Source organism: Mobula birostris, chromosome 11 (assembly GCF_030028105.1).
Source record: "Mobula birostris isolate sMobBir1 chromosome 11, sMobBir1.hap1, whole genome shotgun sequence".
Taxonomy (NCBI): domain Eukaryota; kingdom Metazoa; phylum Chordata; class Chondrichthyes; order Myliobatiformes; family Myliobatidae; genus Mobula; species Mobula birostris.
Genome location: NC_092380.1, coordinates 2,377,579 through 2,403,913, shown reverse-complemented (window position 1 = coordinate 2,403,913; position 26,335 = coordinate 2,377,579). Strand labels below are relative to the sequence as shown.

Below are 26,335 nucleotides of genomic sequence, written 5' to 3'. Positions count from 1 at the left end.
CCCCACCGCCCACGGCAACTGCCCGGTATCCCTGGTAACCGCCTTGTCCCTACGCCCCCCCCCGACAAACTGCAGCTCACGCTTTCCGGTCCTCTGTTTGTTCGCATTATTTCTGACTTTAATTGCGAAGTAAAATAATTTTGTTAGCATCAATTCTGAAGCAGGAGAGGACGACCGGAAGTGACCTGCCGCCTCGCCCTTTTATCACTTAATGTTCTCCCGCAAGCACGTCCTCTAAAATCCCGCTGCGGTGTTTATGCCTCAGCATTCAGGTCTGTGAATTATATTCTGTTATGTTAAGTATATATATATTTAAAAAATAAAGGTAACGTCAATCCACCTCCTGATCTGATTGGTCCAGTAGCCCAAGAGCCGGAAATGGATCCAGCGTGGTCTCTCCCGTTGTCATGGTGATGGAAGAGTCAGACTCCGGCCCTTCCGAGCAAATATCCGATCAGTTTTCATATACACGGTTATCAACAAGCAGCGCCGGCGTGCAGATGGATTACAAGCGGCTGGAGAAGGTAAGGGCAGCGATGTTCGGTACGAGGATACTACATATAAAGGTGGGAGGTGGAATACCACTCCAGTGTTGATAAACTCTCCACTGTGAGTGTGTCAGTGTAAGGAGTAGATACACCCTGCACTGTGAGTGTGTCAGTGTAAGTAGATACACCCTGCACTGTGAGTGTGTCAGTGTAAGTAGATACACCCTGCACTGTGAGTGTGTCAGCGTAAGTAGATACACCCTGCACTGTGAGTGTGTCGGTGTAAGGAGTAGATACACTCTGCACTGTGAGTGTGTCTGTGTAAGTAGATACACCCTGCACCGTGAGTGTGTCAGTGTAAGGAGTAGATACACCCTGCACTGTGAGTGTGTCAGTGTAAGGAGTAGATACACCCTGCACTGTGAGTGTGTCAGCGTAAGTAGATACACCCTGCACTGTGAGTGTGTCAGTGTAAGTAGATACACCCTGCACTGTGAGTGTGTCAGTGTAAGTAGATACACCCTGCACTGTGAGTGTGTCAGTGTAAGTAGATACACCCTGCACTGTGAGTGTGTCAGCGTAAGTAGATACACCCTGCACTGTGAGTGTGTCAGTGTAAGGAGTAGATACACCCTGCACTGTGGGTGTGTCAGCGTAAGTAGATACACCCTGCACTGTGAGTGTGTCAGTGTAAGGAGTAGATACACCCTGCACTGTGAGTGTGTCAGTGTAAGTAGATACACCCTGCACTGTGAGTGTGTCAGTGTAAGTAGATACACCCTGCACTGTGAGTGTGTCAGTGTACGTAGATACACCCTGCACTGTGAGTGTGTCAGCGTAAGTAGATACACCCTGCACTGTGAGTGTGTCAGTGTAAGTAGATACACCCTGCACTGTGAGTGTGTCAGCGTAAGTAGATACACCCTGCACTGTGAGTGTGTCAGTGTAAGTAGATACACCCTGCACTGTGAGTGTGTCAGCGTAAGTAGATACACCCTGCACTGTGAGTGTGTCAGTGTAAGGAGTAGATACACCCTGCACTGTGGGTGTGTCAGCGTAAGTAGATACACCCTGCACTGTGAGTGTGTCAGTGTAAGGAGTAGATACACCCTGCACTGTGAGTGTGTCAGTGTAAGTAGATACACCCTGCACTGTGAGTGTGTCAGTGTAAGGAGTAGATACACCCTGCACTGTGAGTGTGTCAGTGTAAGGAGTAGACACACCCTGCACTGTGAGTGTGTCAGTGTAAAGAGTAGACACACCCTGCACTGTGAGTGTGTCAGTGTAAGGAGTAGATACACCCTGCACTGTGAGTGTGTCAGTGTAAGGAGTAGACACACCCTGCACTGTGAGTGTGTCAGTGCAAGGAGTAGATACACCCTGCACTGTGAGTGTGTCAGTGCAAAGAGTAGACACACCCTGCACTGTGAGTGTGTCAGTGTAAGGAGTAGATACACCCTGCACTGTGAGTGTGTCAGTGCAAGGAGTAGATACACCCTGCACTGTGAGTGTGTCAGTGCAAGGAGTAGATACACCCTGCACTGTGAGTGTGTCAGTGCAAGGAGTAGATACACCCTGCACTGTGAGTGTGTCAGTGTAAGGAGTAGATACACCCTGCACTGTGAGTGTGTCAGTGTAAGGAGTAGATACACCCTGCACTGTGAGTGTGTCAGTGTAAGGAGTAGATACACCCTGCACTGTGAGTGTGTCAGCGTAAGTAGATACACCCTGCACTGTGAGTGTGTCAGTGTAAGGAGTAGATACACCCTGCACTGTGAGTGTGTCCCAGTGTAAGGAGTAGATACACCCTGCACTGTGAGTGTGTCAGTGTAAGGAGTAGATACACCCTGCACTGTGAGTGTGTCAGTGTAAGGAGTAGATACACCCTGCACTGTGAGTGTGTCAGTGTAAGTAGATACACCCTGCACTGTGAGTGTGTCAGTGTAAGGAGTAGATACACCCTGCACTGTGAGTGTGTCAGTGTAAGGAGTAGATACACCCTGCACTGTGAGTGTGTCAGTGTAAGGAGTAGATACACCCTGCACTGTGAGTGTGTCAGTGTAAGGAGTAGATACACCCTGCACTGTGAGTGTGTCAGTGTAAGGAGTAGATACACCCTGCACTGTGAGTGTGTCAGTGTAAGTAGATACACCCTGCACTGTGAGTGTGTCAGTGTAAGGAGCAGATACACCCTGCAATGTGAGTGTGTCAGTGTAAGGAGTAGATACACCCTGCACTGTGAGTGTGTCAGTGTAAGTAGATACACCCTGCACTGTGAGTGTGTCAGTGTAAGGAGTAGATACACCCTGCACTGTGAGTGTGTCAGTGTAAGTAGATACACCCTGCACTGTGAGTGTGTCAGTGTAAGTAGATACACCCTGCACTGTGAGTGTGTCAGTGTAAGGAGTAGGTACACCCTGCACTGTGAGTGTGTCATTGTAAGTAGATACACCCTGCACTGTGAGTGTGTCAGCATAAGTAGATACACCCTGCACTGTGAGTGTGTCAGTGTAAGGAGTAGATACACCCTGCACTGTGAGTGTGTCAGTGTAAGGAGTAGATACACCCTGCACTGTGAGTGTGTCAGTGTAAGGAGTAGATACACCCTGCACTGTGAGTGTGTCAGTGTAAGGAGTAGATATACCCTGCACTGTGAGTGTGTCAGTGTAAGTAGATACACCCTGCACCGTGAGTGTGTCAGTGTAAGGAGTAGATACACCCTGCACTGTGAGTGTGTCAGTGTAAGGAGTAGATACACCCTGCACTGTGAGTGTGTCAGTGTAAGTAGATACACCCTGCACTGTGAGTGTGTCAGTGTAAGGAGTAGATACACCCTACACTGTGAGTGTGTCAGTGTAAGGAGTAGATACACCCTGCACTGTGAGTGTGTCAGTGTAAGGAGTAGATACACCCTGCACTGTGAGTGTGTCAGTGTAAGGAGTAGATACACCCTGCACTGTGAGTGTGTCAGTGTAAGGAGAAGATACACCCTGCACTGTGAGTGTGTCAGTGTAAGTAGATACACCCTGCACTGTGAGTGTGTCAGTGTAAGGAGTAGATACACCCTGCACTGTGAGTGTGTCAGTGTAAGGAGTAGATACACCCTGCACCGTGAGTGTGTCAGTGTAAGGAGTAGATACACCCTGCACCATGAGTGTGTCAGTGTAAGGAGTAGATACACCCTGCACTGTGAGTGTGTCAGTGTAAGGAGTAGTTACACCCTGCACTGTGAGTGTGTCAGTGTAAGGAGTAGATACACCCTGCACTGTGAGTGTGTCAGTGTAAGTAGATACACCCTGCACTGTGAGTGTGTCAGTGTAAGGAGTAGATACACCCTGCACTGTGAGTGTGTCAGTGTAAGTAGATACACCCTGCACTGTGAGTGTGTCAGTGTAAGGAGTAGGTACACCCTGCACTGTGAGTGTGTCAGTGTAAGTAGATACACCCTACACTGTGAGTGTGTCAGTGTAAATAGATACACCCTGCACTGTGAGTGTGTCAGTGTAAGGAGTAGATACACCCTACACTGTGAGTGTGTCAGTGTAAGTAGATACACCCTGCACTGTGAGTGTGTCAGTGTAAGGAGTAGATACACCCTGCACTGTGAGTGTGTCAGTGTAAGTAAATACACCCTGCACTGTGAGTGTGTCGGTGTAAGGAGTAGATACACCCTGCACTGTGAGTGTGTCAGTGTAAGGAGTAGATACACCCTGCACTGTGAGTGTGTCGGTGTAAGGAGTAGATACACCCTGCACTGTGAGTGTGTCAGTGTAAGGAGTAGATACACCCTGCACTGTGAGTGTGTCAGTGTAAGGAGTAGATACACCCTGCACTGTGAGTGTGTCAGTGTAAGGAGTAGATACACCCTGCACTGTGAGTGTGTCAGTGTAAGTAGATACACCCTGCACTGTGAGTGTGTCAGTGTAAGTAGATACACCCTCAGCGTAAGGAGTAGATTCTTACTCCTACATTGTGTGTGTGCAAATACACTCCAGTGTATTACCATCCTGAGTGTAGCACTGTGCAGTTATTACTGTTGAATCGGGTAGTTTGTCGGGAGACAGCGAATCATGGACTGCAGCCATAATCTAGTGTCCCATAATGAGCAATGTTACATTTTATATATGGAGGATGATATACAGAGCAATGATATACATGGAGCATGATGTTATAAATATTGTGGCTAATATTACACGTTTCCAACATTATACATGGAGAATAACATAAAAAGTGGCCGATACAGTGCAGTGCATCTGAGGCAAATCCCTCCCCACTATTGAGCGCATTTACACAGAGCGCTGCCGCAAGGAAGCAGCAAAAATCAAACACTGTTCCCTCCCCTTCCACCACTATTGAGGCCATGCTCTCTTCTCATTACTGCCAGCGGCAAGAAATATAGAATCATTAGGTCCCACACTACCAGGTTCAGGAACAGTTGTTACCCTACAGCCATCGGACTCCCATGGAAAACTTAATTCACCACTCCTCTCAACTGGTTCTATCACCTACAGCTTCATTTTCAATTACTGCTCATGTTCTCGGTCATAATTGTTCTATTGGCACAATTTGTCTTCGTTTGCACCATGGTTGTTTATTAATCTTTGTTTATGTAGTTTTTAAAAATAAATTCTATTGTATTTCCTTTCCTATAAATGCCTGCAAGAAAATGAATCTCAAGGTAAATTCAGTATAGATAGATATACTTTATTAATCCCGAGGGAAATTTGGTTTCGTTACAGTCGCACCAACCAAGAATAGAGCATAAATATAGCAATACAAAAACCACAAACAATCAAACAACAAAATGCAAACTATGCCAGATGGAAAGTAAGTCCAGGACCAGTACTTGGATAAGAAATTTGCTTTGAACTTTATTACACGGGGAATGTAGAGAGTGTAATCAAAGTTTAAAAAGTACATTTGTTAGCAAAGTATGTATACATTATACAACCTTCAGATTCGTCTCCTTATAGGCAGCCGCAAAACAAAGAAACCCAGAAGAACCCAACGTGCAGAGGAGGTAAAATAATCATGCAGACACTAAAAGTAAACAAAAAGCATTCAGAACAAAAGTCAGAGCTCAGGCATGAAGTCCGGAGCAGGCCACAGCCTAGTGTATAGCGGTGTAAACGTCGCAGAACCCACAGATGCTAAGCCCAAAGCCGGAGCCTATGTCTGGAGCATACTGCTATACATAAAGAACTAATATTATGCAAATACAATCAGAATCAGGTTTATTATCACTGACATGTACCATGAAATATGTTGTTTTGTGGCAGCAGTACAGTGCAAGACATAAAAAATCATTGTAAGTTACAATAATAAATAATACCGCAAAAGTGGAAGAGTGCCGTTGTGTTCAGAGGTTCATGGATCGTTCAGACATCTGATGGCAGAGGAGAAAGTTGAAAGTAAATTTTATTATCAGAGTACATAATGTCACCATATACAACCCAGAGATTCATTTTCCTGCACAGTCAACAAATCTATAGAATAGTAACTGTAACAGGATCATTGACAAATCAACCAAAGTGCAGAAGACAACAAATTGTGCAAATGTAAATAATTAGCAATAAATAACAGAACTTGAGATAAAGAGTCCTTAAAGTGAGATCACTGGTTGTGGCAATATCTCAGTAGGTGAGTATCATTATCCTCTTTTGTTCAAGAGCCTTATGGTTTAGGGGTAGCTACTGATCTTGAACCTGGTGGTGCGAGTACTGAGGCTCTTGTATCTTTTACCTGATGGTAGCAACGAGAAGAGAGCATGGCCTGGGTGGTGATGGATGCTGCTTTCCCACAACAATGTTTCATGTGGATGTGCTCAATGGTTGGGAGGGCTTTACCCATGATGTACTCGGCCAAATCCACTACCTTTTGCAGGATTTTCCATTCAAAGGCTTTGATGTTCCCATACTGGCCGTGATGAAGTATTGCACAATTTGTTGTCTTCTGCACTTTGGTTGATCTGTCAATGATCCTGTTACAGCTACTATTCTATAGATTTGCTGACTGTGCAGGAAAATGAATCTCTGGGTTGTATGTAGTGACATATATGTACTCTGGTAATAAAATTTACTTTCCACCACACATCTATAGAAGTTTTTCATGCCAAATCTCTGCAGCTCCTAAAGAAGTGGAGGAGGTAGGAAGAAGCTGTTCCTAGAACATTTTGTACTGATATTATATATGAAATTTATTATAATGGATTTAATTTGGCTTTCTTTTTTGCACTGATCAACAGAAAATACTCTTACATGTCAAAGAGAAAACAAATTTCTACAAATTGGTGTAAGTTTACTACAACTATTAAACACAAAATAATTGATTGCATAAGTATTCACCCCCTTCAAGTCAGTATTTAGTAGATGCACCTTTGGCAGCAATTACAGCCTTGAGTCTGGTTGATAGGTCTCTATGAGCTTTGCACATCTGGACTGCAATTTTCCCCCTATTCTTCTTTACAAAACTGCTCAAGCTCTGTCAGATTGCATGGGGATCATGAGTGAACAGCCCTTTTCAAGTTCAGTCACAAATTCTCAATTGAAATGAGGTCTGGACTCTGACTTGGCCACTCCAGGATATTAACTTTGTTGTTTTTAAGTTTTGGCTTTATGCTTGGGGTTATTATCTTGCTGGAAAATGAATCTTCTCCAAAGTTGCAGTTCTCCTGCAGACTGCATCAATCAGACTGCTCCAGGATCTCCCTGCATTTTGCTACAGTCATTTTACCCTCTACCTTCACAAACTTTCCAGGGCCTGCCGCAGTGAAGCATCCCCACAGCATTATGCAGCCACCACCATGCTTCACAGTAGGGATGGTGTGTTTTTGATGATGTGAGGTGTTTGGCTTAAGCTAAACATAGCGTTTAGTCTGATGGCCAAAAGGCACAATTTTGGTTTCATCAGACCATAGAACTTTCTTCCAGCTGACTTCAGAGTCTCCCATATGCCTTCTGGCAAACTCTAGCTGAGATTTCATGTGAGCTTTTCTCAACAGCTGCTTTCTCTTTGCCACTCTCCCATAAAGCTGTGACTGGTGAAGCACCCGGGCAACTGTTGTTGTGTGTGCAGTCTCTCCCATCTCAGCCACTGAAGCTTGTAACTCCTCCAGAGTTGTCACAAGTCTCTCGGTGACCTCCCTCACTAGTCCCTTTCTTGCATGGTCACCCAGTTTTTGAGGACGGCCTGTTCTAGGCAGATTTACAGCTGTGCCATATTCTTTCCAGTTCTTGATGATTGACTTAACTGTACTCCAGGGGATATTCAGTGACCTGGAAATGTTCTTGTATCCGTCTCCTGACTTGTGCCTTTCAATAACCTTTTCTCAAAGTTGCTTGTAGTATTCTTTTGTCTAATGGTGTAGTTTTTGCCAGGATACTGACTCACCAGTAGTTGGACCTTCTAGGCACAGGTGTATTTTTACTACAATCCATTGGATCGACTTGACTGCACACAGATCTCCAAAAACAGTCTTCATTTAACTAATTATGTGACTTCTAAAACCAATTGGCTGCACCAGTGATGATTTGGTGTGTCATATTAAAAGGGGGTGAATAGTTATGCAATCAATTATTTTGTGCTTTTATATTTGTAATTAATTTAGATCACTTTGTGGAGATCTGTTTTCACTTTGACAGGGAAGAGTCTTTTTCTGTTGATATGTGTCAAAAAAGTCAAATTAAATAACCATATAACAATTACAGCATGGAAACAGGCCATCTCGGCCCTTCTAGTCCTTGCGGAACACTTCCTCTCACCTCGTCCCACCGACCTGCACTCAGCCCATAGCCCTCCATTCCTTTCCTGTCCATATACCTATCCAATTTTTCTTTAAATGAGAATATCGAACCTGCCTCTACCACTTCTACTGGAAGCTCGTTCCACACAGCCACCACTCTCTGAGCGAAGAAGTTCCCCCTCATTTTACCCATGGGATCGTAGCTGTTAGTGCCATTGTTTTATGGAACCAGTGATCACCAATTAGGATTCAATTCCCACCATTGCCTAAAGGATTTTGTACATTCGCCCCATTACCACATTGGTTTCTTCCAGGTGTTCCAGTTTCCTCCCATATTCAAAAAATACGCAGGATAGTAAGTTGTGGGCATGCTATGATGGTGCCAGAAGTGTGGCAACCATTGTGGGCTGCCCACCATAATCCTCACTGATTTGATCTGATGCAAACAACACATTTCACTCTATGTTTTGTTAATATATGTGACAAATAATGCTAATCTTAAAATCTCTTTATCGTTATAACAGTGGCTAGAATCCACTGTGATTTAAGGTTGTAGAACAATAAAACATGAAAACTTCCAAGGAGAGGGTGAATATTTTGTATAGGCACTGTAGTAGATTATATTGCTCGCAATTCACATTGTATGCATCACTTAATGTACCAATGTAATGCATTCTATGCAATACATACATCCCGTAATAAATGGATATGGAGGAACATAAGGTAATACACATTTCTGACCAGGTAAATCTGCTTTCTGTGCTTTGCTGTTGAAAAATGGACACTGCCCTAGAGGTCAAGGGGAGGGTTGGAAGAGAGTTGAAAGTCTCTTGTTCCTGTCCCACCAATGCAACAGGGATTTCCTATGTAAACGTCACACTGCAGGGCTGCTGTGTGGCCAGTGGGTGGCACATTGGTGTAGAAATTCACAGGAGAGCACAGCAACATCATAACAGATTAAATTAAATCTCTTCTTCCTGCACACAGTCCTTATCTGTTTGTGTATAACAGCCTTTTATACATCTTTATCTTATCTGCCTTCTCCACCATTACCCCTGGCAGCTCATTCCAGGCACCCATTGTTCTGTGTTTTTTAAAACAAAACAATTTACCACACGTAACTCCTTTATACTTTACCCCCCTCACCTGAAATATGTCCCCTCTGGTATTAAACATTTCTACCCATGAGAAGTGATTCTGACTGTCTGTCTCAGCTTGTTAACCTTCTAAACCTCTATCAGGTCACCCCTTGGCCTCTGCCACGCCACATAAAACAACCCAAGTTTGTCAAACCTCTCCATATACCTCAGTTCTGTAATAGAGACAGCTTCGTGGTGAACCCATTCTGCACCCTCTCCAAAGCCCCCACATCCTTCTTCCAATGGGGGCAACCAGGATTGCACACAACATCCAAGTGTGGCCTGACCAGATTTTCTCCCGGGCTTTCCTGGCCCCCTCCCGTGTCCCAATGACGTGCGAGGGTAATTAGCCCCACAGTGTGTGTAGGTGAGGACGTATAGAATCTGAGAGTTGTTGGGATTGCGGCTGGGGAGGAGGTTAGTTATATTGCAATGAAAATTTTCAAATTATTTGTTCTTTGCCTTCCAGCCCCCACTACCAGAAGCCAGGATCTGTATATGGTGAGCTCCTTCCTCACTAGCCTCTGCCCGCCACCCATCTCAGTCCCTGATATTTCAAGTAAACTTGACCCTATCCATCCCCATTTCCTCTCCCTTTCCTTCCACGTCAGTTTCCCTTCTCCTCTGAGACCACTCTGGCTTTGTCTGACCTGCTTCCTTCTCCCCTTCGTCCTGTCTGTCCACTGTGAGACAGTCCTGGCCTCCTCTGTCCCTACTTTCCCCTCCCCAAAAGGATCTCCCCTCCGCCAATCACCTCTGATGATGATCTTCACCTCACCCCAGGGAGGACCTGACCTACAGTGGGATGGACGTCATCGAACAGGCAGCCAGCATGGAGGAACTGAAGCTGTGAGTGGAGAAGGGAGGGGTGAAGGCGAGTGGGAGGCAGAGGCAGGAAAGAGGAGAGTGCAAAAATAAAGGGAGGAGGAGTGCAAAGGAGAGGGGGAGGAGTGGAAAAGAGGTGTGAGGGGGCAAAGGCATGGAGAGGAAGGGAGGGTTGGAGGGGAAGAGAAGGTGGAAAGTCAGATGGAAAGAGGGAGGCAGTGGAAAAGAGGGGTGGAGGAGGAGAGGGAGGTGCAGGTGATGGGGAAGAGTGGGTTCAAGGGGGTGGATAGGTAAAGAAGGAGCCGGTGGAAAAGAGAGAGGTGAAGGAGGAGGAAGGGCAAGGCAGTGAGCTGTGCGAAGGTAGGACCCAATGATTATTTATTTCTGGGAGGTAGTTGTGGGGAGGTCAGAGGTTGCTCTCAAACTTGTCTTCCTCTCTCTCTCTCTCTCTCTCACCCTGTTTGTCCCTCCCTCTGTTTTCTGCCCCGTTTCTCTCCCTCGACCCCCATCACAGAGCCCTGGCTCAGCTGCTGTGTGAGCCCCTGCAGACCTGTGATCCTCGGGGTTCCATTCTGCTCGACCTGTACGCCTATGCTGTGCAGTTCAGCCGGACTCACAGCTTCAGCAAGGAACAGACTTCGGCCTTCTTCTCCATTGTCCGCAGGCTGCACAGGGCGGCTACAGGCAAGAACAGGGTGTGCGGGCCAGCTACAGGCAAGAGGGACGTACAGGGCCAGCTATGGGCAAGGGCTGGGCTATGCATGGGGCAAGCCACAAATGGGGAGAATGTAGGAGACGAGCTACACCATGGTAGGGTGTATTAGGTAGCTCCCATAGGCATCCACGTCCCTCTTACCCAGTGCCTTCTCCTCTCTCTCTCCCCCTGCCAGGAACTCCTCTGGGGAACGTGAACGAGTGCTGCCAGTACTTCAAGGAGCTGCTTCTCTGCCACGCTGTGCAGGTGAGGGCAACGTACTCCTTAATCTTGGAAGAAGCATGGGTAGAGAGAGTGTAGACGAGGGGGAGGTGGGACTTTGGAGGAGGAAGGGTAGGGGTGGTCAAAGGAGGAAGTGGACGACAGAGGTAAGGGGTGTGTGGGGTGAGGTGGGGTTAGAAAGAGGGGGGATTGGTGGGTCTAACATTGGGAGAGAATGTCCCAAATCATTTACTTTTCCATGTTGCACATTATTGTGAATATTCCTAAAATCCCCGCAGCAGAACGGGGCCCTGGCGGGCTGAAAGGGAGTGGCAATTGAAAGGGAACCATTAGGACCCTGTTTCCCAGCCTCACTTTTTGCAAATGGAAAGAAGACCATCATGTTCCCTTTTACCCTCGACTGCCCCCTTACACTGACCCCATTTTATTCCCCCTCATCAGACATTGACCTGCTGACCCCACACATTGCTGGGACATGGGTGGGAACTGGGGTAAGCCCATGGGGGTTACAGGAGGCAGCAGATTTTTCCATCTGGGATTGATCCCTGAAAGGCGGAGAGCAAAGTGTCCTCAGAAGTTCGATGTTCATCCCAGATCACAGCTCATCTTCTCTTTCTCAACCTCTCCAACAGCGACCTCCGTTCAGCATCGATCTATTCAGTGCCGAGCAGGTGAAGCTTATCACAGAGTACGTCATCGACACCTACTTCAGACACTTCAAACTCTACAAGTACGTCTTCACCCCTCAGGTGAGTTACAGGCACGGACTAACCAAATGGTGATGCTGAGATCATCGGCTATGGGAAGTCTGCTTTGCCTCTATCCCCTGATCAGATAGAGAGGACGGGAGGTGGGGGGAGAGAAGTATATTAGAGAAGGTGATGGCCGGGGAGGGAGTATGGAGAGACCGCAATAGGCCCAGTGTCTGACCTCTTCATTTCCCTATCAGATTCGGATGGACCTCAGCGTTACATACTTGGGAATGCCCGAAACACCTCCAGGTGAGTAGCCGTGATCAAGAAATGGAGACCAGGGGAAAGGATGGAATTCACACCTACACTTGGCCAAGAGTGTGTGACAGGCCTGTATGGAGTGGACTTCATCCTGTGTCTGACCACAAGAATATGTGACAGGACGGTGTGGGGGGAGCTTCACCCTGTGTCTGACAGGACGATGTGAAGGGAGTTCCACTCTGTGCCCAACCTCAGGAGTGTGTGATGGAACTATAAAGAGTGAATTTCACTCTGTGTCTGACCCCAGGAGTGTGTGATGGGATGATGTGCGGGGAGCATCACCCTGTGTTTGACCCCTGGATGTGATGAGATGGTGTAGAGGGAACTTTGCTCTGAGACTGAACCCAAGAGTGTGTGATGGGACGGTGTGGGGGGAACCTCACTGTGTCTGACGCCAGGAATGTGTGATGGGTCATCCCACTTTCTAACATAGTTTGTGCTTCCTGTCACGGGCCGCAGCTGCTGAAGAGGAGGAACTGGTGCTGGAGGAGCAGCAGGAGAAGGATCGGGAGGAGCTGGAAGTCCATGCCCAAGAGGAAGACCCACAGGGTGAGGATCTAGGCTGCACGTGGGAACCACTGGGGTTGGGGGAAGAAACCCTCATGATACAAGCGCCGGGGCTGGGCACTGGCTTCCTGCAGGAACAGAGAGGGGCTGGGCCATGTGCTCCACCGATCCTGTCTACCCCTCCTCTCCGCCCGCCCCCCATTCAGCAGTCCCCGGATGTGTCCATACACACATTCCTGAGCTCGTTCTGTTCCTAGGCCCCCTCTCCCCACCCCCACCGTGACCCGTGACCTGTGACCTCAGCATGCTGACCTACAATCTCTCTCCCCTCCAACCCCGTCTCCCTACCCGACAGCGACTGGGATCCGTGGAGACGACTTGCGGGAGTACATCGAGGCGCGAGTAGCAGAGCGGGTGTCCGAGCTGAGGGTCTCGCTGGAGGGGCAGCTGAAGGCAAGCGAGCGGCAGCTTGGAGCACAACTCTCAGCTTTGGAGAGGCCAGGCTTTAGGGAGGGGCAGAAAGCCTCCCGGGGCAAGAGGTAGGATGTGCCCCCTGCTTCCCACACATTCCTGGGACAAGGGAAATCACAGACACCGAATGCTTCCAGAATAAAGTTTATTTGTGAAATATTATGCGAGTTGGTGAAGTGGGGGCGGGACTGGAAACTTGTGTGGGTGTGGAGAAAATAAAGAGGGACACCATCGGGGTCACAAGGAGAGGGGTGAGAGATGGGGAGCGATGGGGGGAGATGGGATTGAGCAGAGGGTGAGGAAGAGTTGGAAGGAGAGGAAAGGGTGAGGAAGGAATTGAGGGAGAGGGAGTGTAATGAGGGGAGGAGTTGTGGGAGGGGGTGAGGTGATGGGAAGTTGGATGTGCACATTCACCCAGGTTCATGCTCCCATCCCCTGGACCCAGCAACCATTGCCAGGCGCAGACCCCTGACTGAGGGACAATCCCTCCATCCGGCCACAGTATCAGCCCAGCCATCCAGCCACCCTGCCACATCCCCGCCCCACCCGACATCTGACATGCGGGTCTGTGACTGGAGATTCTCAGGGCAGAACACGTCCGAACGAGGCCCAGCACCTGGAGCAGTCAATCGTGGTCAGTGATCTGTAGGGGAGAGAGATGATGGGGAGAGAGGGAGTTCACATACTCCTGGTCAGAAACAGAGTGAACCTTCCCATAACCCCCCCCCCCAACCACCACCACCATCCCTTCACACTCCTGAGTCAGACACAGAGTGAAGCTCCCTCCACACCGTCCCATCACACACTCCCGGGGTCAGACACAGAGTGAATCTCCCTCCATACCATCCCATCACACACTCCCGGGGTCAGACACAGAGTGAATCTCCCTCTGCACCGTCCTATCACACACTCCCAGGGTCAGACACAGAGTGAATCTCCCTCCACACCATCCCATCACACACTCCCGGGGTCAGACACAGAGTGAATCTCCCTCTGCACCGTCCTATCACACACTCCCAGGGTCAGACACAGAGTGAAGCCATCTCATCACACACTCCTGGGGTCAGACACCGTTTGAACTTCCCTCGGGGGTGCAGGGATCTGACTCACCCTGGGGTCAGTGCAGGGAAGAGTCGTGATTGAGGTGGACCTCCTCAGCCAGGGCGCGAGGAGTGTTCTGGAAGAGAGCGGCCCGGTTCTGAACCAGGCCTCGCTTCACCCAGTGACTGTAGAGGCGGAAGGCGTGGCCGTCGATGAGGCGGCGGCCCAGTCTCATCCGGTAGGCGTCCTGTATGAGGTCGTTCTGGCTCACAGGCCGGCGGTGTCGCTGGTTCGCCCACAGCCGGGCACAGAGCACGATCACCCACACCACCACCTGGGGGTTTGGGGGGCAAGGGGAGAGGTGGGTGGAGTGCAGAGGCAGGAGATGGGTGGGGCGAAGGGGGTTTGGGGCAATAGATGTATGGGAGGGGGAAAGGATGTGGGATGCAGGAAGGAAAAGGTGGGAGGGGAGAGGGGAGTGAAGGATGGAAGAGGAGCGGTGGATGGGGAGAGAGAGGAGAGGGAGAGAAGTGAGTGAAGAAACAGCTGATGTTCTGGGCGTGGAAGGGAAGTTGGCAACATCGCCTCGTCTCTGAGGCCCCTGACCCAGATCAGAGACCACAGTGAATACAGGCTCTCTCTGCCAGGTTCGAAGGTGAGGATGGGACCCTGCGTTGTGGGGTTTGACAACGGCCCTTTCTCATTACCCTCTGTCCATTCTTCTCCCCTCTGCCCCCCCGTCCCTCCCAAGTAACCATCCTTCCTCACTCCTTCCCCATCTCCACCATTCATCATCCCTGAACCAACCCTAATGTTGACCTCAGGACCCCAGACCCTGACCCCAAATACCCAGGTAGACCACTTGCCCCAGTTCTTCACCTACCCGGAACTTCTGCAGGGAGGTGAAAGGCTGTTCTTCTAGTTTGTGGCTGTAGAAGAAGGGATGGGATAGGGCTTGTTCTGCTGTGATCCGCAGGCTGGGATCCACTGTCAGCATCCGGAAGATCTGTCCAGGACAGTGAGCAGAAAATGAGGCTCCCTCCACACCGTTCAATCACACACACCCGGGGTCAGACACAGAGTGAATCTCCCTCCACACCGTCCCAACACACACTGCCGGGGTCAGACACAGAGTGAAACTCCCTCCACACCGTCCCATCACACACTCCCGGGGTCAGACACAGAGTGAATCTCCCTCCACACCGTCCCATCACACACTCCCGGGGTCAGACACAGAGTGAAACTCCCTCCACACCGTCCCATCACACACTCCCGGGGTCAGACACAGAGTGAAGCTCCCTCCACACCGTCCCATCAAACACTCCCGGGGTCAGACACAGAGTGAATCTCCCTCCACACCGTCCCATCACACACTCCCGGGGTCAGACACAGAGTGAAGCTCCCTCCACACCGTCCCATCACACACTCCCGGGGTCAGACACAGAGTGAAACTCCCTCCACACCGTCCCATCACACACTCCCGGGGTCAGACACAGAGTGAATCTCCCTCCACACCGTCCCATCACACACTCCCGGGGTCAGACACAGAGTGAATCTCCCTCCACACCGTCCCAACACACACTCCCGGGGTCAGACACAGAGTGAATCTCCCTCCACACTGTCCCATCACACACTCCCGGGGTCAGACACAGAGTGAATCTCCCTCCACACCGTCCCATCACACACTCCCGGGGTCAGGCATGATGAAGCACCCACTGCACTGTGCTATCAGACACTAGCTGACACATACCAGATCCTTGATGGTGTGGGACCGGTCTTGCCACTCGCTGGAGTTCATCTGGTACTTGCCCTCCATGATGTTGTGCATCATGGTGAGCTGTTTCCGGTGCCAGAACGGGGGGAAGCCGGAGACAACGGTGTACATCACGACTCCACATGCCCACCTGCAGTGGGGAGAGAGGGGCTGGCAGGGTCAGCAGATTCAGTTTAAGGGAGAGCCACAGGAGGAGGGAGAGGGAGGGGACGTGGCTGTGGAAAGGTATTGAAGGAGAGAGAGGAGACGAGGAAGGTGGGGGTGGATATCAGTGAGGGAAAGGACAGCGAGGATGGCGGGGCCATGCCAGGAGGGGATGGGGAACAGTGAGCGAGGGAGGGGTAAGAGGGGTAAGGGGCGGGATTGGCAGAGCCAGGCAGTCAGAGGGAGAGGAGCTCTACATGGAGGAGAGGGAGCAGCTGAGGCGGCGAAGGATAACTGTGCATCACTGTACAGGAGGAGAGGGAGGTTGCTCAATACATGAGGTGCAGGACACTCCAGGCAGTACTCACATGTCAACCTCCATGCCGTACCCTGGATGTGTTTCATCCATCGAACATTTCAGCAGCTCTGGTGCCAAGTAGCTCGGGGTCCCACAGAGCTCTGGCGTGGGGAGTAGGGGGAGGAGAATGAGAAGGATGAGAAGGCCAGCCACATTTGTGTCTCCTACCACCAATCCCCCCATGAGTCTCTCTGCTGTACCAACCTCCAGTCTGGGATCCATGTGCCAAGATACAGAGCCTGCCATCCAGACAGATATAACGACAGCAAAGTCGTAGTACAGATGGAGACAGTGCAGGATAGATCATAGAACATGACATTACAGGACCTTCAGCAGCCCATGATGCTGTGCTGACCTATATAAACCCTCTCCACCATCAATCCCCACCAAATTCCAAACAATATACATCCCAGCATATGTCGGTGATAATAAGCCTGATTCTGACCTCCTGGGAAACACTCCTTTTGTTTGTCCGTGGGCCAGTCTAAGAGTCTATTATTGTACCTGCCTGTATCACCACCCGAGGCAGTGAGTACCCAGGCACCCACTACTCTGTGTATAATTTTAAAAAAATCTACCCCTGGCCCACAGCCTAAAGGAATGTCTTCTGGTATTGGTCAATGCCACCCTGGTAAAAAAAAAAGTCTCTGTCCACTCTATCCATTCCTCTTATCATCGTGTACACCTCTGTCGAGTTACCTCTTCTCCTCCTTCACTCCAAAGAGAAAAGCCCGAGCTTGCTCAACCTTTCCTCATCAGACATACCCGCTAGTCCAAGCAGCATCCTGGTAAATCTCTGCATCCTCTCGGAAGCTTCCACATCCTTCCTATAATGAGGTGATCAGAACTGAAGTGTGGTCTAACTAAGGTTTTATGGAGCTGCAACATTACCTCACAGCTCCAGAATTCAATCCCCCCGACTAATGATGGCCAACTCGCTGTACACCTTCTTAACCACCCTATCAACTTGTGCGGCAACTTTGAGTGGACCCAAAGATCTGTCTGTCCCTCCACACTGACAATGATCCTGCCACTACGGATGTTTTGGAGTCATCAGAATCAGGTTTATTATTACTGACGTATGTATGTTGTGAAATTTGTTGTTTTGTGCCCAGAATGCTGCAGGGTACAGTAATATAAACATAAATGATATGAAAAGAGCACAAGATAGTGAGGCAGTGTTCATAGGTGTAACCAGACGGGGATGGAGTGCTGGGATGTTGTGGTAGACACCCTCCCCTCTCACCTCTCAGTCGCTGGCCGGGACGCAGGAGGCAGGAGAATCCAAAGTCAGAGAGACGGATGTGAAGCCCATCATCCAGCAGGATGTTTTCTGCCTTCACGTCGCGGTGAACCACGTGTCGGCTGTGCAGGTACTCCACCGCCTGGAGCAGCTCCTGCATCATCACCCTGGTGGGGGAAAGTGGTCAGTCCCTTACAAACCGCCCGATCTCCTCCCTTCACTTTCCCTTGTGTTCCTACACTGCCTCCACCACTGGCGACTGATGCCAAAGATATTCCCAAGGACAAACGTTATCTGTCCTGATCCTCTCTGACTCGAACTCCTCTTCCAATCCTATAAAATCCCTCTGGGATTGAGCCCCCCTCCTAACTCTCTAGAATCCCTCCTGCCCTCCTCCCATGTTCCCCAGCCCTCCCTGACTCCTCTGGGATCAGGGCCATCTAAAATCCCTTGTTTGGAGCCTCTGTCCTGCCTCTCTTTATTGTCCTGATTCCTCTGGGATCCCTTTCCCCTCTGAGCCCCTCTCCCACCTTTAAGAACATTTAAGAAATAGGAACAGGAGTCAGCCATCTTGCCTGTTGAGCCTGTTCCACCATTCAGTAAGATTATGGCTGATCTGGCCTTTTCCCATAACCTTTAATTCCCCTGCTATGCGAAAATCCATCTAACAGTGCCTTAGCCACATTTGATGAGGTACCCTTGACTGCTTCCCGGGGTTGAGAATTCAACAGATTCACACATCCCTGCAAAAGGCAGTTGCTCCTCACTTCTGTCCTAAATCTGCTTCTTTGAATCTTGAGGCTATGTGCCCTAGTTGTAGTCCTACTTATCAGTGGAATATACTTTCCTGCCACTATCCTATCTATCTCTTTCGTAATTTTATGTTTCTATAAGATCCACTCTCATTGTTCTAAATTTCATTATCTGTCATCATCGGTTAACAGCCTCAGCTCCGGAATCAACCTGGTGAACCTCCTCCGCTCAACTCACAAAGCCAGTGTAGCCTTCCTCAAGTAAGGAGACCAGAACTGCATGCAGTACTCCAGGTGCGGCCTCACCAATACTCTGTACAGTTACAGCAAAACTTCCTTGCTCTTAAATTCAATCCCTCTAGCAATGAAGGCCAACCTTCCATTCACCTTCTTGATAATCTGTTGAATCTGCAAACGAACTTTTTGTGATTCATGCACAAGCACTCCCAAGTCTCTCTGCACAACAGCATGTTGCCTTTCCTGGTTCTCCAGAATCCTATTGGGATTAAGTCCCTTATCCCAATTGAGGTTTTCCAGATCGCTAGAATCCCTCCTGGATGAGCTCCACTCCAAGTCTTCTGGAATCCCACCAGGATTGAGCCCTTTTCCTGCTTTAACCAACCCTCTCCCACCTTTTGCAATTCTTCAGGATCAAGCCCCTCTCCTGATCATCCAGAATCCCACCAGAATCAATCCCATCTTCCACCTTTCCCATTTTCAGTCCCTCTCTTTAAGGGGGAGATCTGTACACTGACCGGTGCCTCTCAGTCCCTCTCTCTCAGGGGGAGATCTGTACACTGCCCGGTGTCTCTCAGTCCCTCTCCCTCGGGGAGATCTGTACACTGACCGGTGTCTCTCAGTCCCTCTGTCTCAGGGGGAGATCTGTACATTGACCGGTGTCTCTCAGTCCCTCTCCCTCAGGGGGAGATCTGTACACTGACCGGTGTTTTTCAGTCCCTCTCTCTCAGGGGGAGATCTGTACCCTGACCGGTGTTTCTCAGTCCCTCTCTCTCAGGGAGAGATCTGTACACCGACCGGTGTCTCTCAGTCCCTCTCTCTCAGGGGGAGATCTGTACACTGACCGGTGTCTCTCAGTCCCTCTCTCTCAGGGGGAGATCTGTACACTGCCCGGTGTCTCTCAGTCCCTCTCTCTCAGGGGAGATCTGTACACTGACCGGTGTTTCTCAGTCCCTCTCCCTCGGAGAGATCTGTACACTGACCGGTGTCTCTCAGTCCCTCTGTCTCAGGGGGAGATCTGTACATTGACCGGTGTCTCTCAGTCCCTCTCCCTCAGGGGGAGATCTGTACACTGACCGGTGTTTTTCAGTCCCTCTCTCTCAGGGGGAGATCTGTACCCTGACCGGTGTTTCTCAGTCCCTCTCTCTCAGGGGGAGATCTGTTCCCTGACCGGTGTCTCTCAGTCCCTCTTCCTCAGGGGGAGATCTGTACGCTGACCAGTGTCTCTCAGTCCCTCTCCCTCAGGGGGAGATCTGTACACTGACCGGTGTCTCTCAGTCCCTCTCCCTCAGGGGGAGATCTGTACGCTGACTGCTGTTTCTTGGGATTGTGCTTTCTCACCTGGTCTCCCTCTCCTTTAGAGTAACTTTCTTGGTGAGGTAGTCAAACAGCTCCCCTTGTTTCATCCTATTGGGAGCAAGAGGCAGGTTTAAAGTCAATGTCCCCTTTCCCTATATTGTACCCCCCTTCCCAAACTCCATCCCCTCCAGCACTTGAAAGAATTCCCCAGGCCACAGACGCAGTGGCCAAGGCTGCACGCTGCTTAAACTCTCCTCTGGCTGATACAGCTTGGAACCCGGCCCTTTGGCCCACTGTCCCTGCCATCCCAGTTCTGCTTCTGAGAATGTCCCATTTGCCTGTGTCTGACCCATATCCCTCCACCTTTCCTGTCCGTGTGATTGTCTCAGTGTTGTTAATGTTTCATTTCTGTCTTCTGGGACTGCAACACCCCATGCTTGACCATGTTGATTCCCACCTTGGCCCATGTTCCTGCTGACCTTTCTACTGCCCTGAGGGAGGCAAGGGAGAGGAGCAGCCGTTAGTGAAGAGCGGGTACTCACAGGTCAAACACCAGGAAGGCGACGGTGGCCGAGCTGAAGAAGTCGATGAGTGTGACTGAAGTGGGGGGGGGGGGAGAGACAGAGATGGGAGTCAGTACACAGTGGAAAGCTGCAGGAAGTTCAGATACCTGGGGGAGTAGATCCACTGCACAGGCTGCAGCACCAACAGCCTGTCCTGGTCCAACCACGTAAACATCACAGCCAAGAAATCTTAACTGCATGTCTGCTTCCTCAGGAGTCTTAAGAAACTCAGCATGACTCCATCGACCTTTGGCAATTTTTATCAGTGCATCCTATCCACATACATCACAGCTTGCTACAGCGACTGATCACAGACCACAAGAAACCAGAGAATTAGGGACACAGCTCAGCACATTACAGGAAACAACCTCCCCTCCATGGACTGTCTACATTTCTGGTTGCCTTAGTAAAGCAGCTGCAATAATCGAAGATTCCCACATACCCAGCCAATCTCTCTTCTGTCCTCTCCCATCGGGTAGAAGATTTAAAACAAAAAGTCTGAAAGCACGTCCCACCAGTTCAGGGAAAGCTTTTACCCTGCTCTTATAAGACGTGACCATTCCCCTAGTTCAATAAGATGGACTCCTGACCTCATAATCTACCTTGTTGTGACCCTTGCTCCTTATTCTCTGCTTGCACTACACTTTATCTGTAACTAGCACTTCATCCTGCATGCTGTTACTGTTTTACCTCGTGCTTCCTCAATCTACTGATGTGGTGGGATCTGTGAAGGGGAATAAACTGTTGATATTTTGAGTTGAAACCTTTCATCAGGACACATAGCCGATGTTTTTTCCTTTCCACAGCTCCTTCCTTATACAAATAAGGTCCTGTCTTATACAAATGAAGTCAGCCTTTCCCCAAATTATTGTAATTAGTTTATAATTATCATACATACTGAGGTGCAGTGATAAACTTGTCCTGCATACTGTTCATATGAATCAGATCGTTACACCCCTGTGCTTGGGTAGAACATGTTAAAAAACTCAATAACAATGCAGGATGAAGTGTTACAACTGAGGAGAAAGTGTAGGTAAACAGCTAACAAGGGCGACTGAGCTCAAAAGTTCATCTTATTGTATGAGGACAGACATACCCGAGCAGAGTTTAGACATGTGAGATGGAGTTTAATCCAAGTACGTGTGAGGTGTTGTACTTTGGCAGATCTAATATATCAGGTAAGTACAGCTCTTTCTGCAGCCCCCTTCTGCTCTCTCTAGAGATGCAGCATGACCCTGTTGACCCCTACCAATTTTTATTGATGCACCACCCAATGTATCACAGCGTGGTAGGTAGTGCAATTGCTGTCCATGACCACAGTAAACCACAGAGCTGTGGACACAGCTCAGCACATCTCAGAAACCAGCCTCCCCTCTGTGGCTTTCGTACATATTTCTGAGTGCTTCCGTTAAGCAGCCAACATAATTCCCATCCCAGACATTCGCTCTTCTCCCCCCTCCCATCAGGCGAAAGATACAGAAGCCTGAATGCAAAGACGGTTTCTACCATGCTGTCATAAGGCCGCTAAGTAGTTGCCCAGTGAGATAGATTGGACCCTCGACCTCACAATCGAACTCATTATGATCTTGTACTTTGTTGTTTGCCTGCACTGCATTTTATCTGTAGTTGTTACACTTTATCCTGCATTCTGTTACTGTTTAACTCTGCACTCAGTAATGATTTGATCTGGATGAACAGTGTGCAAGACAGGTTTTTTACTGTATTTCAGTACATGTGACAAAAATAAACCAATTCCAATTGACAGGATAGACTGTGTGGACAGTCAGAATTTTCCCCAGACCCAAATACATTTGACCATAAGATATAGGTGCAGAATTAGATCATTTGGCCCATTGAGTCTGCTCTGCCATTTCATCATGGCTGATCCAATTTTCCTCTCGGCTCCAATCTCCTGCCTTCTCCCCATATCCCTTCGTGCCCTGAACAATCAAGTATCTATCAACCTCTGCCTTAAATGTACATAAAGACTTGGCCTCAACAGCTGCCTGTGGCAATGAATTCCAAAGATTCACTACTCTCTGGCTAAGGAAATTCCTGCTCATCTCCATTCCAAAAGGACACCCCTCTATTCTGAGTCTGGGTCTGCTGGTCTTAGGCTCTGCTATCATAGGAAACATCCTCTCCACATCCACTCGGTGAAGGCCTTTCACCATTCAATAGGTTTCAATGAGGTCCCCTTCATTGTTCTGAATTCCAGAGCCCTCACATGCTCTTCAAATGACAACCCTTTGAACCCTCTTGAGTTTCAGTACACCCTTTCTTAGATAAGGAGCCCAGACCTGCTCACAATACTCCAAGTGAGGCCTCACCAGTGCCTTATAAAGTTTCAACATTACATCAACACACATCAAAGTTGCTGGTGAACGCAGCAGGCCAGGCAGCATCTCTAGGAAGAGGTACAGTCGACGTTTCAGGCCGAGACCCTTCGTCAGGACTAACTCTCGTTGTTGTTTGTTCAACATTACATCCTCGCTTTTATATTTTAGTCCTCTTGAAATGAATGCTAACATTGCATTTGCCTTCCTCACCACAAACTCAACCTGCAAATTAACCTTTAGGGAATCCTGCACAAGGACTCCCAAATCCCTTTGTGCCTCAGTTTTTTTTTGTATTTTCCCTCCATTTAGAAAATAGTCAACCCTTTCATTTCTCCTACCAAAGTGCATGATCATACACTTCCCAATGCTGTATTGCATCTGCCATTTCTTTGCCCATTCTCCTAACCTGTCAAGGTCTCTCTGGAGCCCCTCGACTTCCTCAAAACTACCTGCCCCCTACCTATCTTCATATCGTCTGCAAACTTTGCAACAACGCCATCAATTTCATCATCCAAATCATTGACATATAAAATAAAAAGCTTCAGTTCCAACACAGACCCTGTGGAACACCACTAGTCACAGGCAGCCAGTCAGAAAAGGCTCCCTTTATTCCCACTCTGCCTCCTGCCTATCAGCCGCTGCTTTATCCATGCTAGAATCTTTCCTGTAGTACCACGGGCTTGTAGCTTGTTCAGCAGCCTTAAATGTGGTACTTTGTCAAAAGCCTTCTGAAAATCTAAGTACACAACATCAACCAATTCTCCTTTGTCTGCCCTGTTGGTTATTTCTCCAAAAAATTCCAACAGATTTGTCAGGTAAGATTGTCCAGAAGAGGACAGAGGTTTAGGCAAATAATCTGGATGAACAGTGTGGAAGACAAGCTGTTCACTATATCTTGGTGACAACGATAGACCAATCCCAATACAGTACTGCCAAAGGATTCCTCCTTGGACATTTCCACCTCTTACCCATCCTCATTCCCCAAAGTTGAGTCCCAATTCCTTCCCCCTTAGAACTCTCTCTGGGCTGCTTTATGCATCTTTCTCGGACGGTTACCGAGTGCCTTACTGTCAGCAGGGCCCTGACCCCCTTTTTATACATACCTTTTTTTCAAATAACATGGTCTATGATACTACAACTGGTGACTAGACGAACTAAGTTAAACTACAATATTCCCATCTCTATCAATGATGGTGGTGCCCATCTGTCCTGGACAACATGTGTTCCCCCTCAATGGCTACCTCCTGAAACTTTGCCAGGCAGTCTGCCAGGGCAGACTCCTCCGCCACCGCTTCCAGGGCCCACGGATAGCTGTTTTAGCCAAGCAAATTAATGAGGTGATCCTCATCCCTCCATGCCCCCTCCTTACTGGATGACCAAATATAAATAGGGTGGGGCTGAACGGCAACCAGAAGGGGAGGAGCAGCTCTCACCGATATGCGAAAAGGGGCAGCAGCCTCGCACACTCCATGTACACGTGGTAGACGGTCTCCTCCAACCCGCAGAGATGATCTGCGCTGGGAGATCCGTGTACTTGTTGCAGAGCAACGCTCCATGCAGCGGCCTTCCCAAGGTGCATGGGAAGAACTCCCTCGTAAAAAGGACTTCCATTGGGGTCTCCCGTCTCTCCCAAGTGGAAGACAGCCCGCCATGGCGTGTCGGGTTAGTGGACAAGGGCTAGGAAGTGGAGGGTGTGGCGCAGCAGCCCAAACAGGTACCTCCTACCTGCATCCCTGAATGACATTGCGGTCTTTAATGAAAGACGGCTCAAGTTGTGTGGGGCCGGCTCCCGGATAAGATTCCGGGTGAGGCCAGCCAAGTCACTTCACACAAAGTAGCCGCACCGACATCCGTTCAGGAAGGGCAGGGGTACCCGCCCTTAGCTAGCGGAGAAGATCCCCGGCCTGAAGCAACCATGTTCCAGACTTAGCAGGTCCTGACAGAAGCCGGGCAGCCTCCGCAGAGCAGGAGCCCCACACCCCGGGAGTAGATAGGCGAGGGAAGCTGCCCACTCACTGATGCTCCGGTGGCCCGACACCGTCTGCAGGATCTCGACCTCGTTCAGGGTGGACCGGCGAACCTCGTCGAGTTGAGCGTCAGTCATACTGTCGTCCGCCAGCTCGATCACCTTCACCGCGTACTCCTTGCCCGTCGTCCGGTGAATGCAGCGTTGCACCACGCTGCTCAGTCCTCTGGGAGGAAAGGGAGAGGCCATTAGCGAGCGCGCATGACAAACAGATTTCTACTGCAAGGAGCAGTCACCCCATATCACCCACTCTCTCACACATTGGGGAAGATGGGACGTACATCTGCCACATGCGGACACACCAGCGACATGGGAGACATGCTTCAGTCAACGAGAACGCGCCTTACGGTGTCCACAAATGAGCAAACGCAGGAACACCAGCAGCGAGGGCACGCGTGAAACAAGATTAGGCATAGATAGAGTGGACAGGGAGTATCTGTTTCCCAGGGTTAAAATGTCTCATACCAGAGGGCATGCATTAAAGGTGAGGGGGGTAGATTCAAGGGGGATGTGAGGGGTAAGTTTTTTACTCAGACTGGAGTGTGCTGCCTGGCATGGTGGTAGAGGCAAATATATTAGAGGTTTTTAAGAGACGTTTGGATGGATACATAAGGAAGACGGAGCGATATGGACATGATGTTGGTAGGAGGGATTAGTGTTTGGGTGCTTTTGATTTGCTTTTTAACTGGTTTGGCACTACATTGTGGGCCGAACGGCCTGTCCCTGTGCTGTACTGTGATCGAACTGCGGCACACTCTGTGTTTATGGGGAGGGTTTTGTGGGTTTGGGTGGGGGGAGGGGGGAGTCCAAGCTCACCTTCCAATCACCTCCTTGGTTTTGTACTTTTCGTGAAATCCCCCCGAGGCGGTCAACAGCTCCTGGCGGAAGTTCCGAGTCATGGCTGGTGCGGTCGGTGTCGAGGGAGTCTCTGAGAGAGAGAGAGGGGGGCAGTGTTCAAATCCTGTGCACCACCCTGCTTGGGATTAGGGAGGGCTGTTAGGTTTGAACAGAGGTTTGTTCGGGAGAGGAGGGTGGGATGGAGCGTGAGTGATGGGTCAAAGACACGGGGCAACATTTCCAACACCCAACACGTTGGTGCAGTCACAAAAAAGGCACACCGGCCGCCATACTTCGCTCGGAGCAGATTTGGTCGCATCCCCGGCTCCAGTGCGCAGGATCACAAGAGGCTGCGGAGGGTTGTAGGTTCAGCCCGCTCCTTCAGCGCGCAATCCTCCCCGACACCGAGGGCATTTCCAACAGGCACTGCCCCAAGAAGGCGGCAGCAATCACCAAGGTCCCTCACCATACCCTCTTCTCATTACTACCTGAAATCCTACGGTCAACTATACCCAGTTTCTTCCCCTGCTGAACGGTCCATGAACATTGTCTCATCAAACCTCTTTTTGCATTGGGTATTTATTTTATACCTTATAAGGAT

General features: G+C 49.5%; 2 protein-coding genes across 6 annotated transcripts; one reads left to right on the top strand and one right to left on the bottom strand.

Annotated features, from left to right (window-relative positions):
- On the top strand, window positions 1-13,283 carry cfap119 (cilia and flagella associated protein 119). 4 transcript variants are annotated; one of them, XM_072271478.1, is made up of 10 exons: window positions 1-272; window positions 362-524; window positions 9,838-9,869; window positions 10,152-10,217; window positions 10,708-10,877; window positions 11,084-11,154; window positions 11,763-11,879; window positions 12,080-12,131; window positions 12,577-12,692; window positions 13,006-13,139. In XM_072271478.1, exons 2-10 carry the CDS (start codon window positions 408-410, stop codon window positions 13,054-13,056), a joined length of 792 nt encoding a protein of 263 aa, XP_072127579.1. In that variant the 5' UTR covers window positions 1-272; window positions 362-407; the 3' UTR covers window positions 13,057-13,139. The 4 variants fall into 4 exon arrangements, with proteins under 4 accessions (XP_072127579.1, XP_072127580.1, XP_072127578.1 ...); XM_072271477.1 differs by having other exon boundaries at window positions 5-272; window positions 365-524; window positions 12,603-12,692; window positions 13,006-13,283; XM_072271476.1 differs by having other exon boundaries at window positions 5-272; window positions 12,603-12,692; window positions 13,006-13,283.
- LOC140204734 (phosphorylase b kinase gamma catalytic chain, liver/testis isoform-like) lies at window positions 13,260-26,048 on the bottom strand. Of its 2 annotated transcripts, XM_072271474.1 has the most exons (10): window positions 25,714-26,048; window positions 24,888-25,063; window positions 20,512-20,566; window positions 20,012-20,077; window positions 17,685-17,848; window positions 16,449-16,539; window positions 15,913-16,066; window positions 15,046-15,168; window positions 14,232-14,496; window positions 13,260-13,764 (listed from the first exon to the last, which is right to left on the bottom strand). In XM_072271474.1, the coding sequence occupies exons 1-9, from the start codon at window positions 25,794-25,796 to the stop codon at window positions 14,239-14,241; spliced, it is 1,170 nt and encodes a 389-aa protein (XP_072127575.1). In that variant the 5' UTR covers window positions 25,797-26,048; the 3' UTR covers window positions 13,260-13,764; window positions 14,232-14,238. The 2 variants fall into 2 exon arrangements, with proteins under 2 accessions (XP_072127575.1, XP_072127576.1); XM_072271475.1 differs by lacking the exon at window positions 20,012-20,077.
- Window positions 26,049-26,335: the final 287 nt, after the last annotated feature.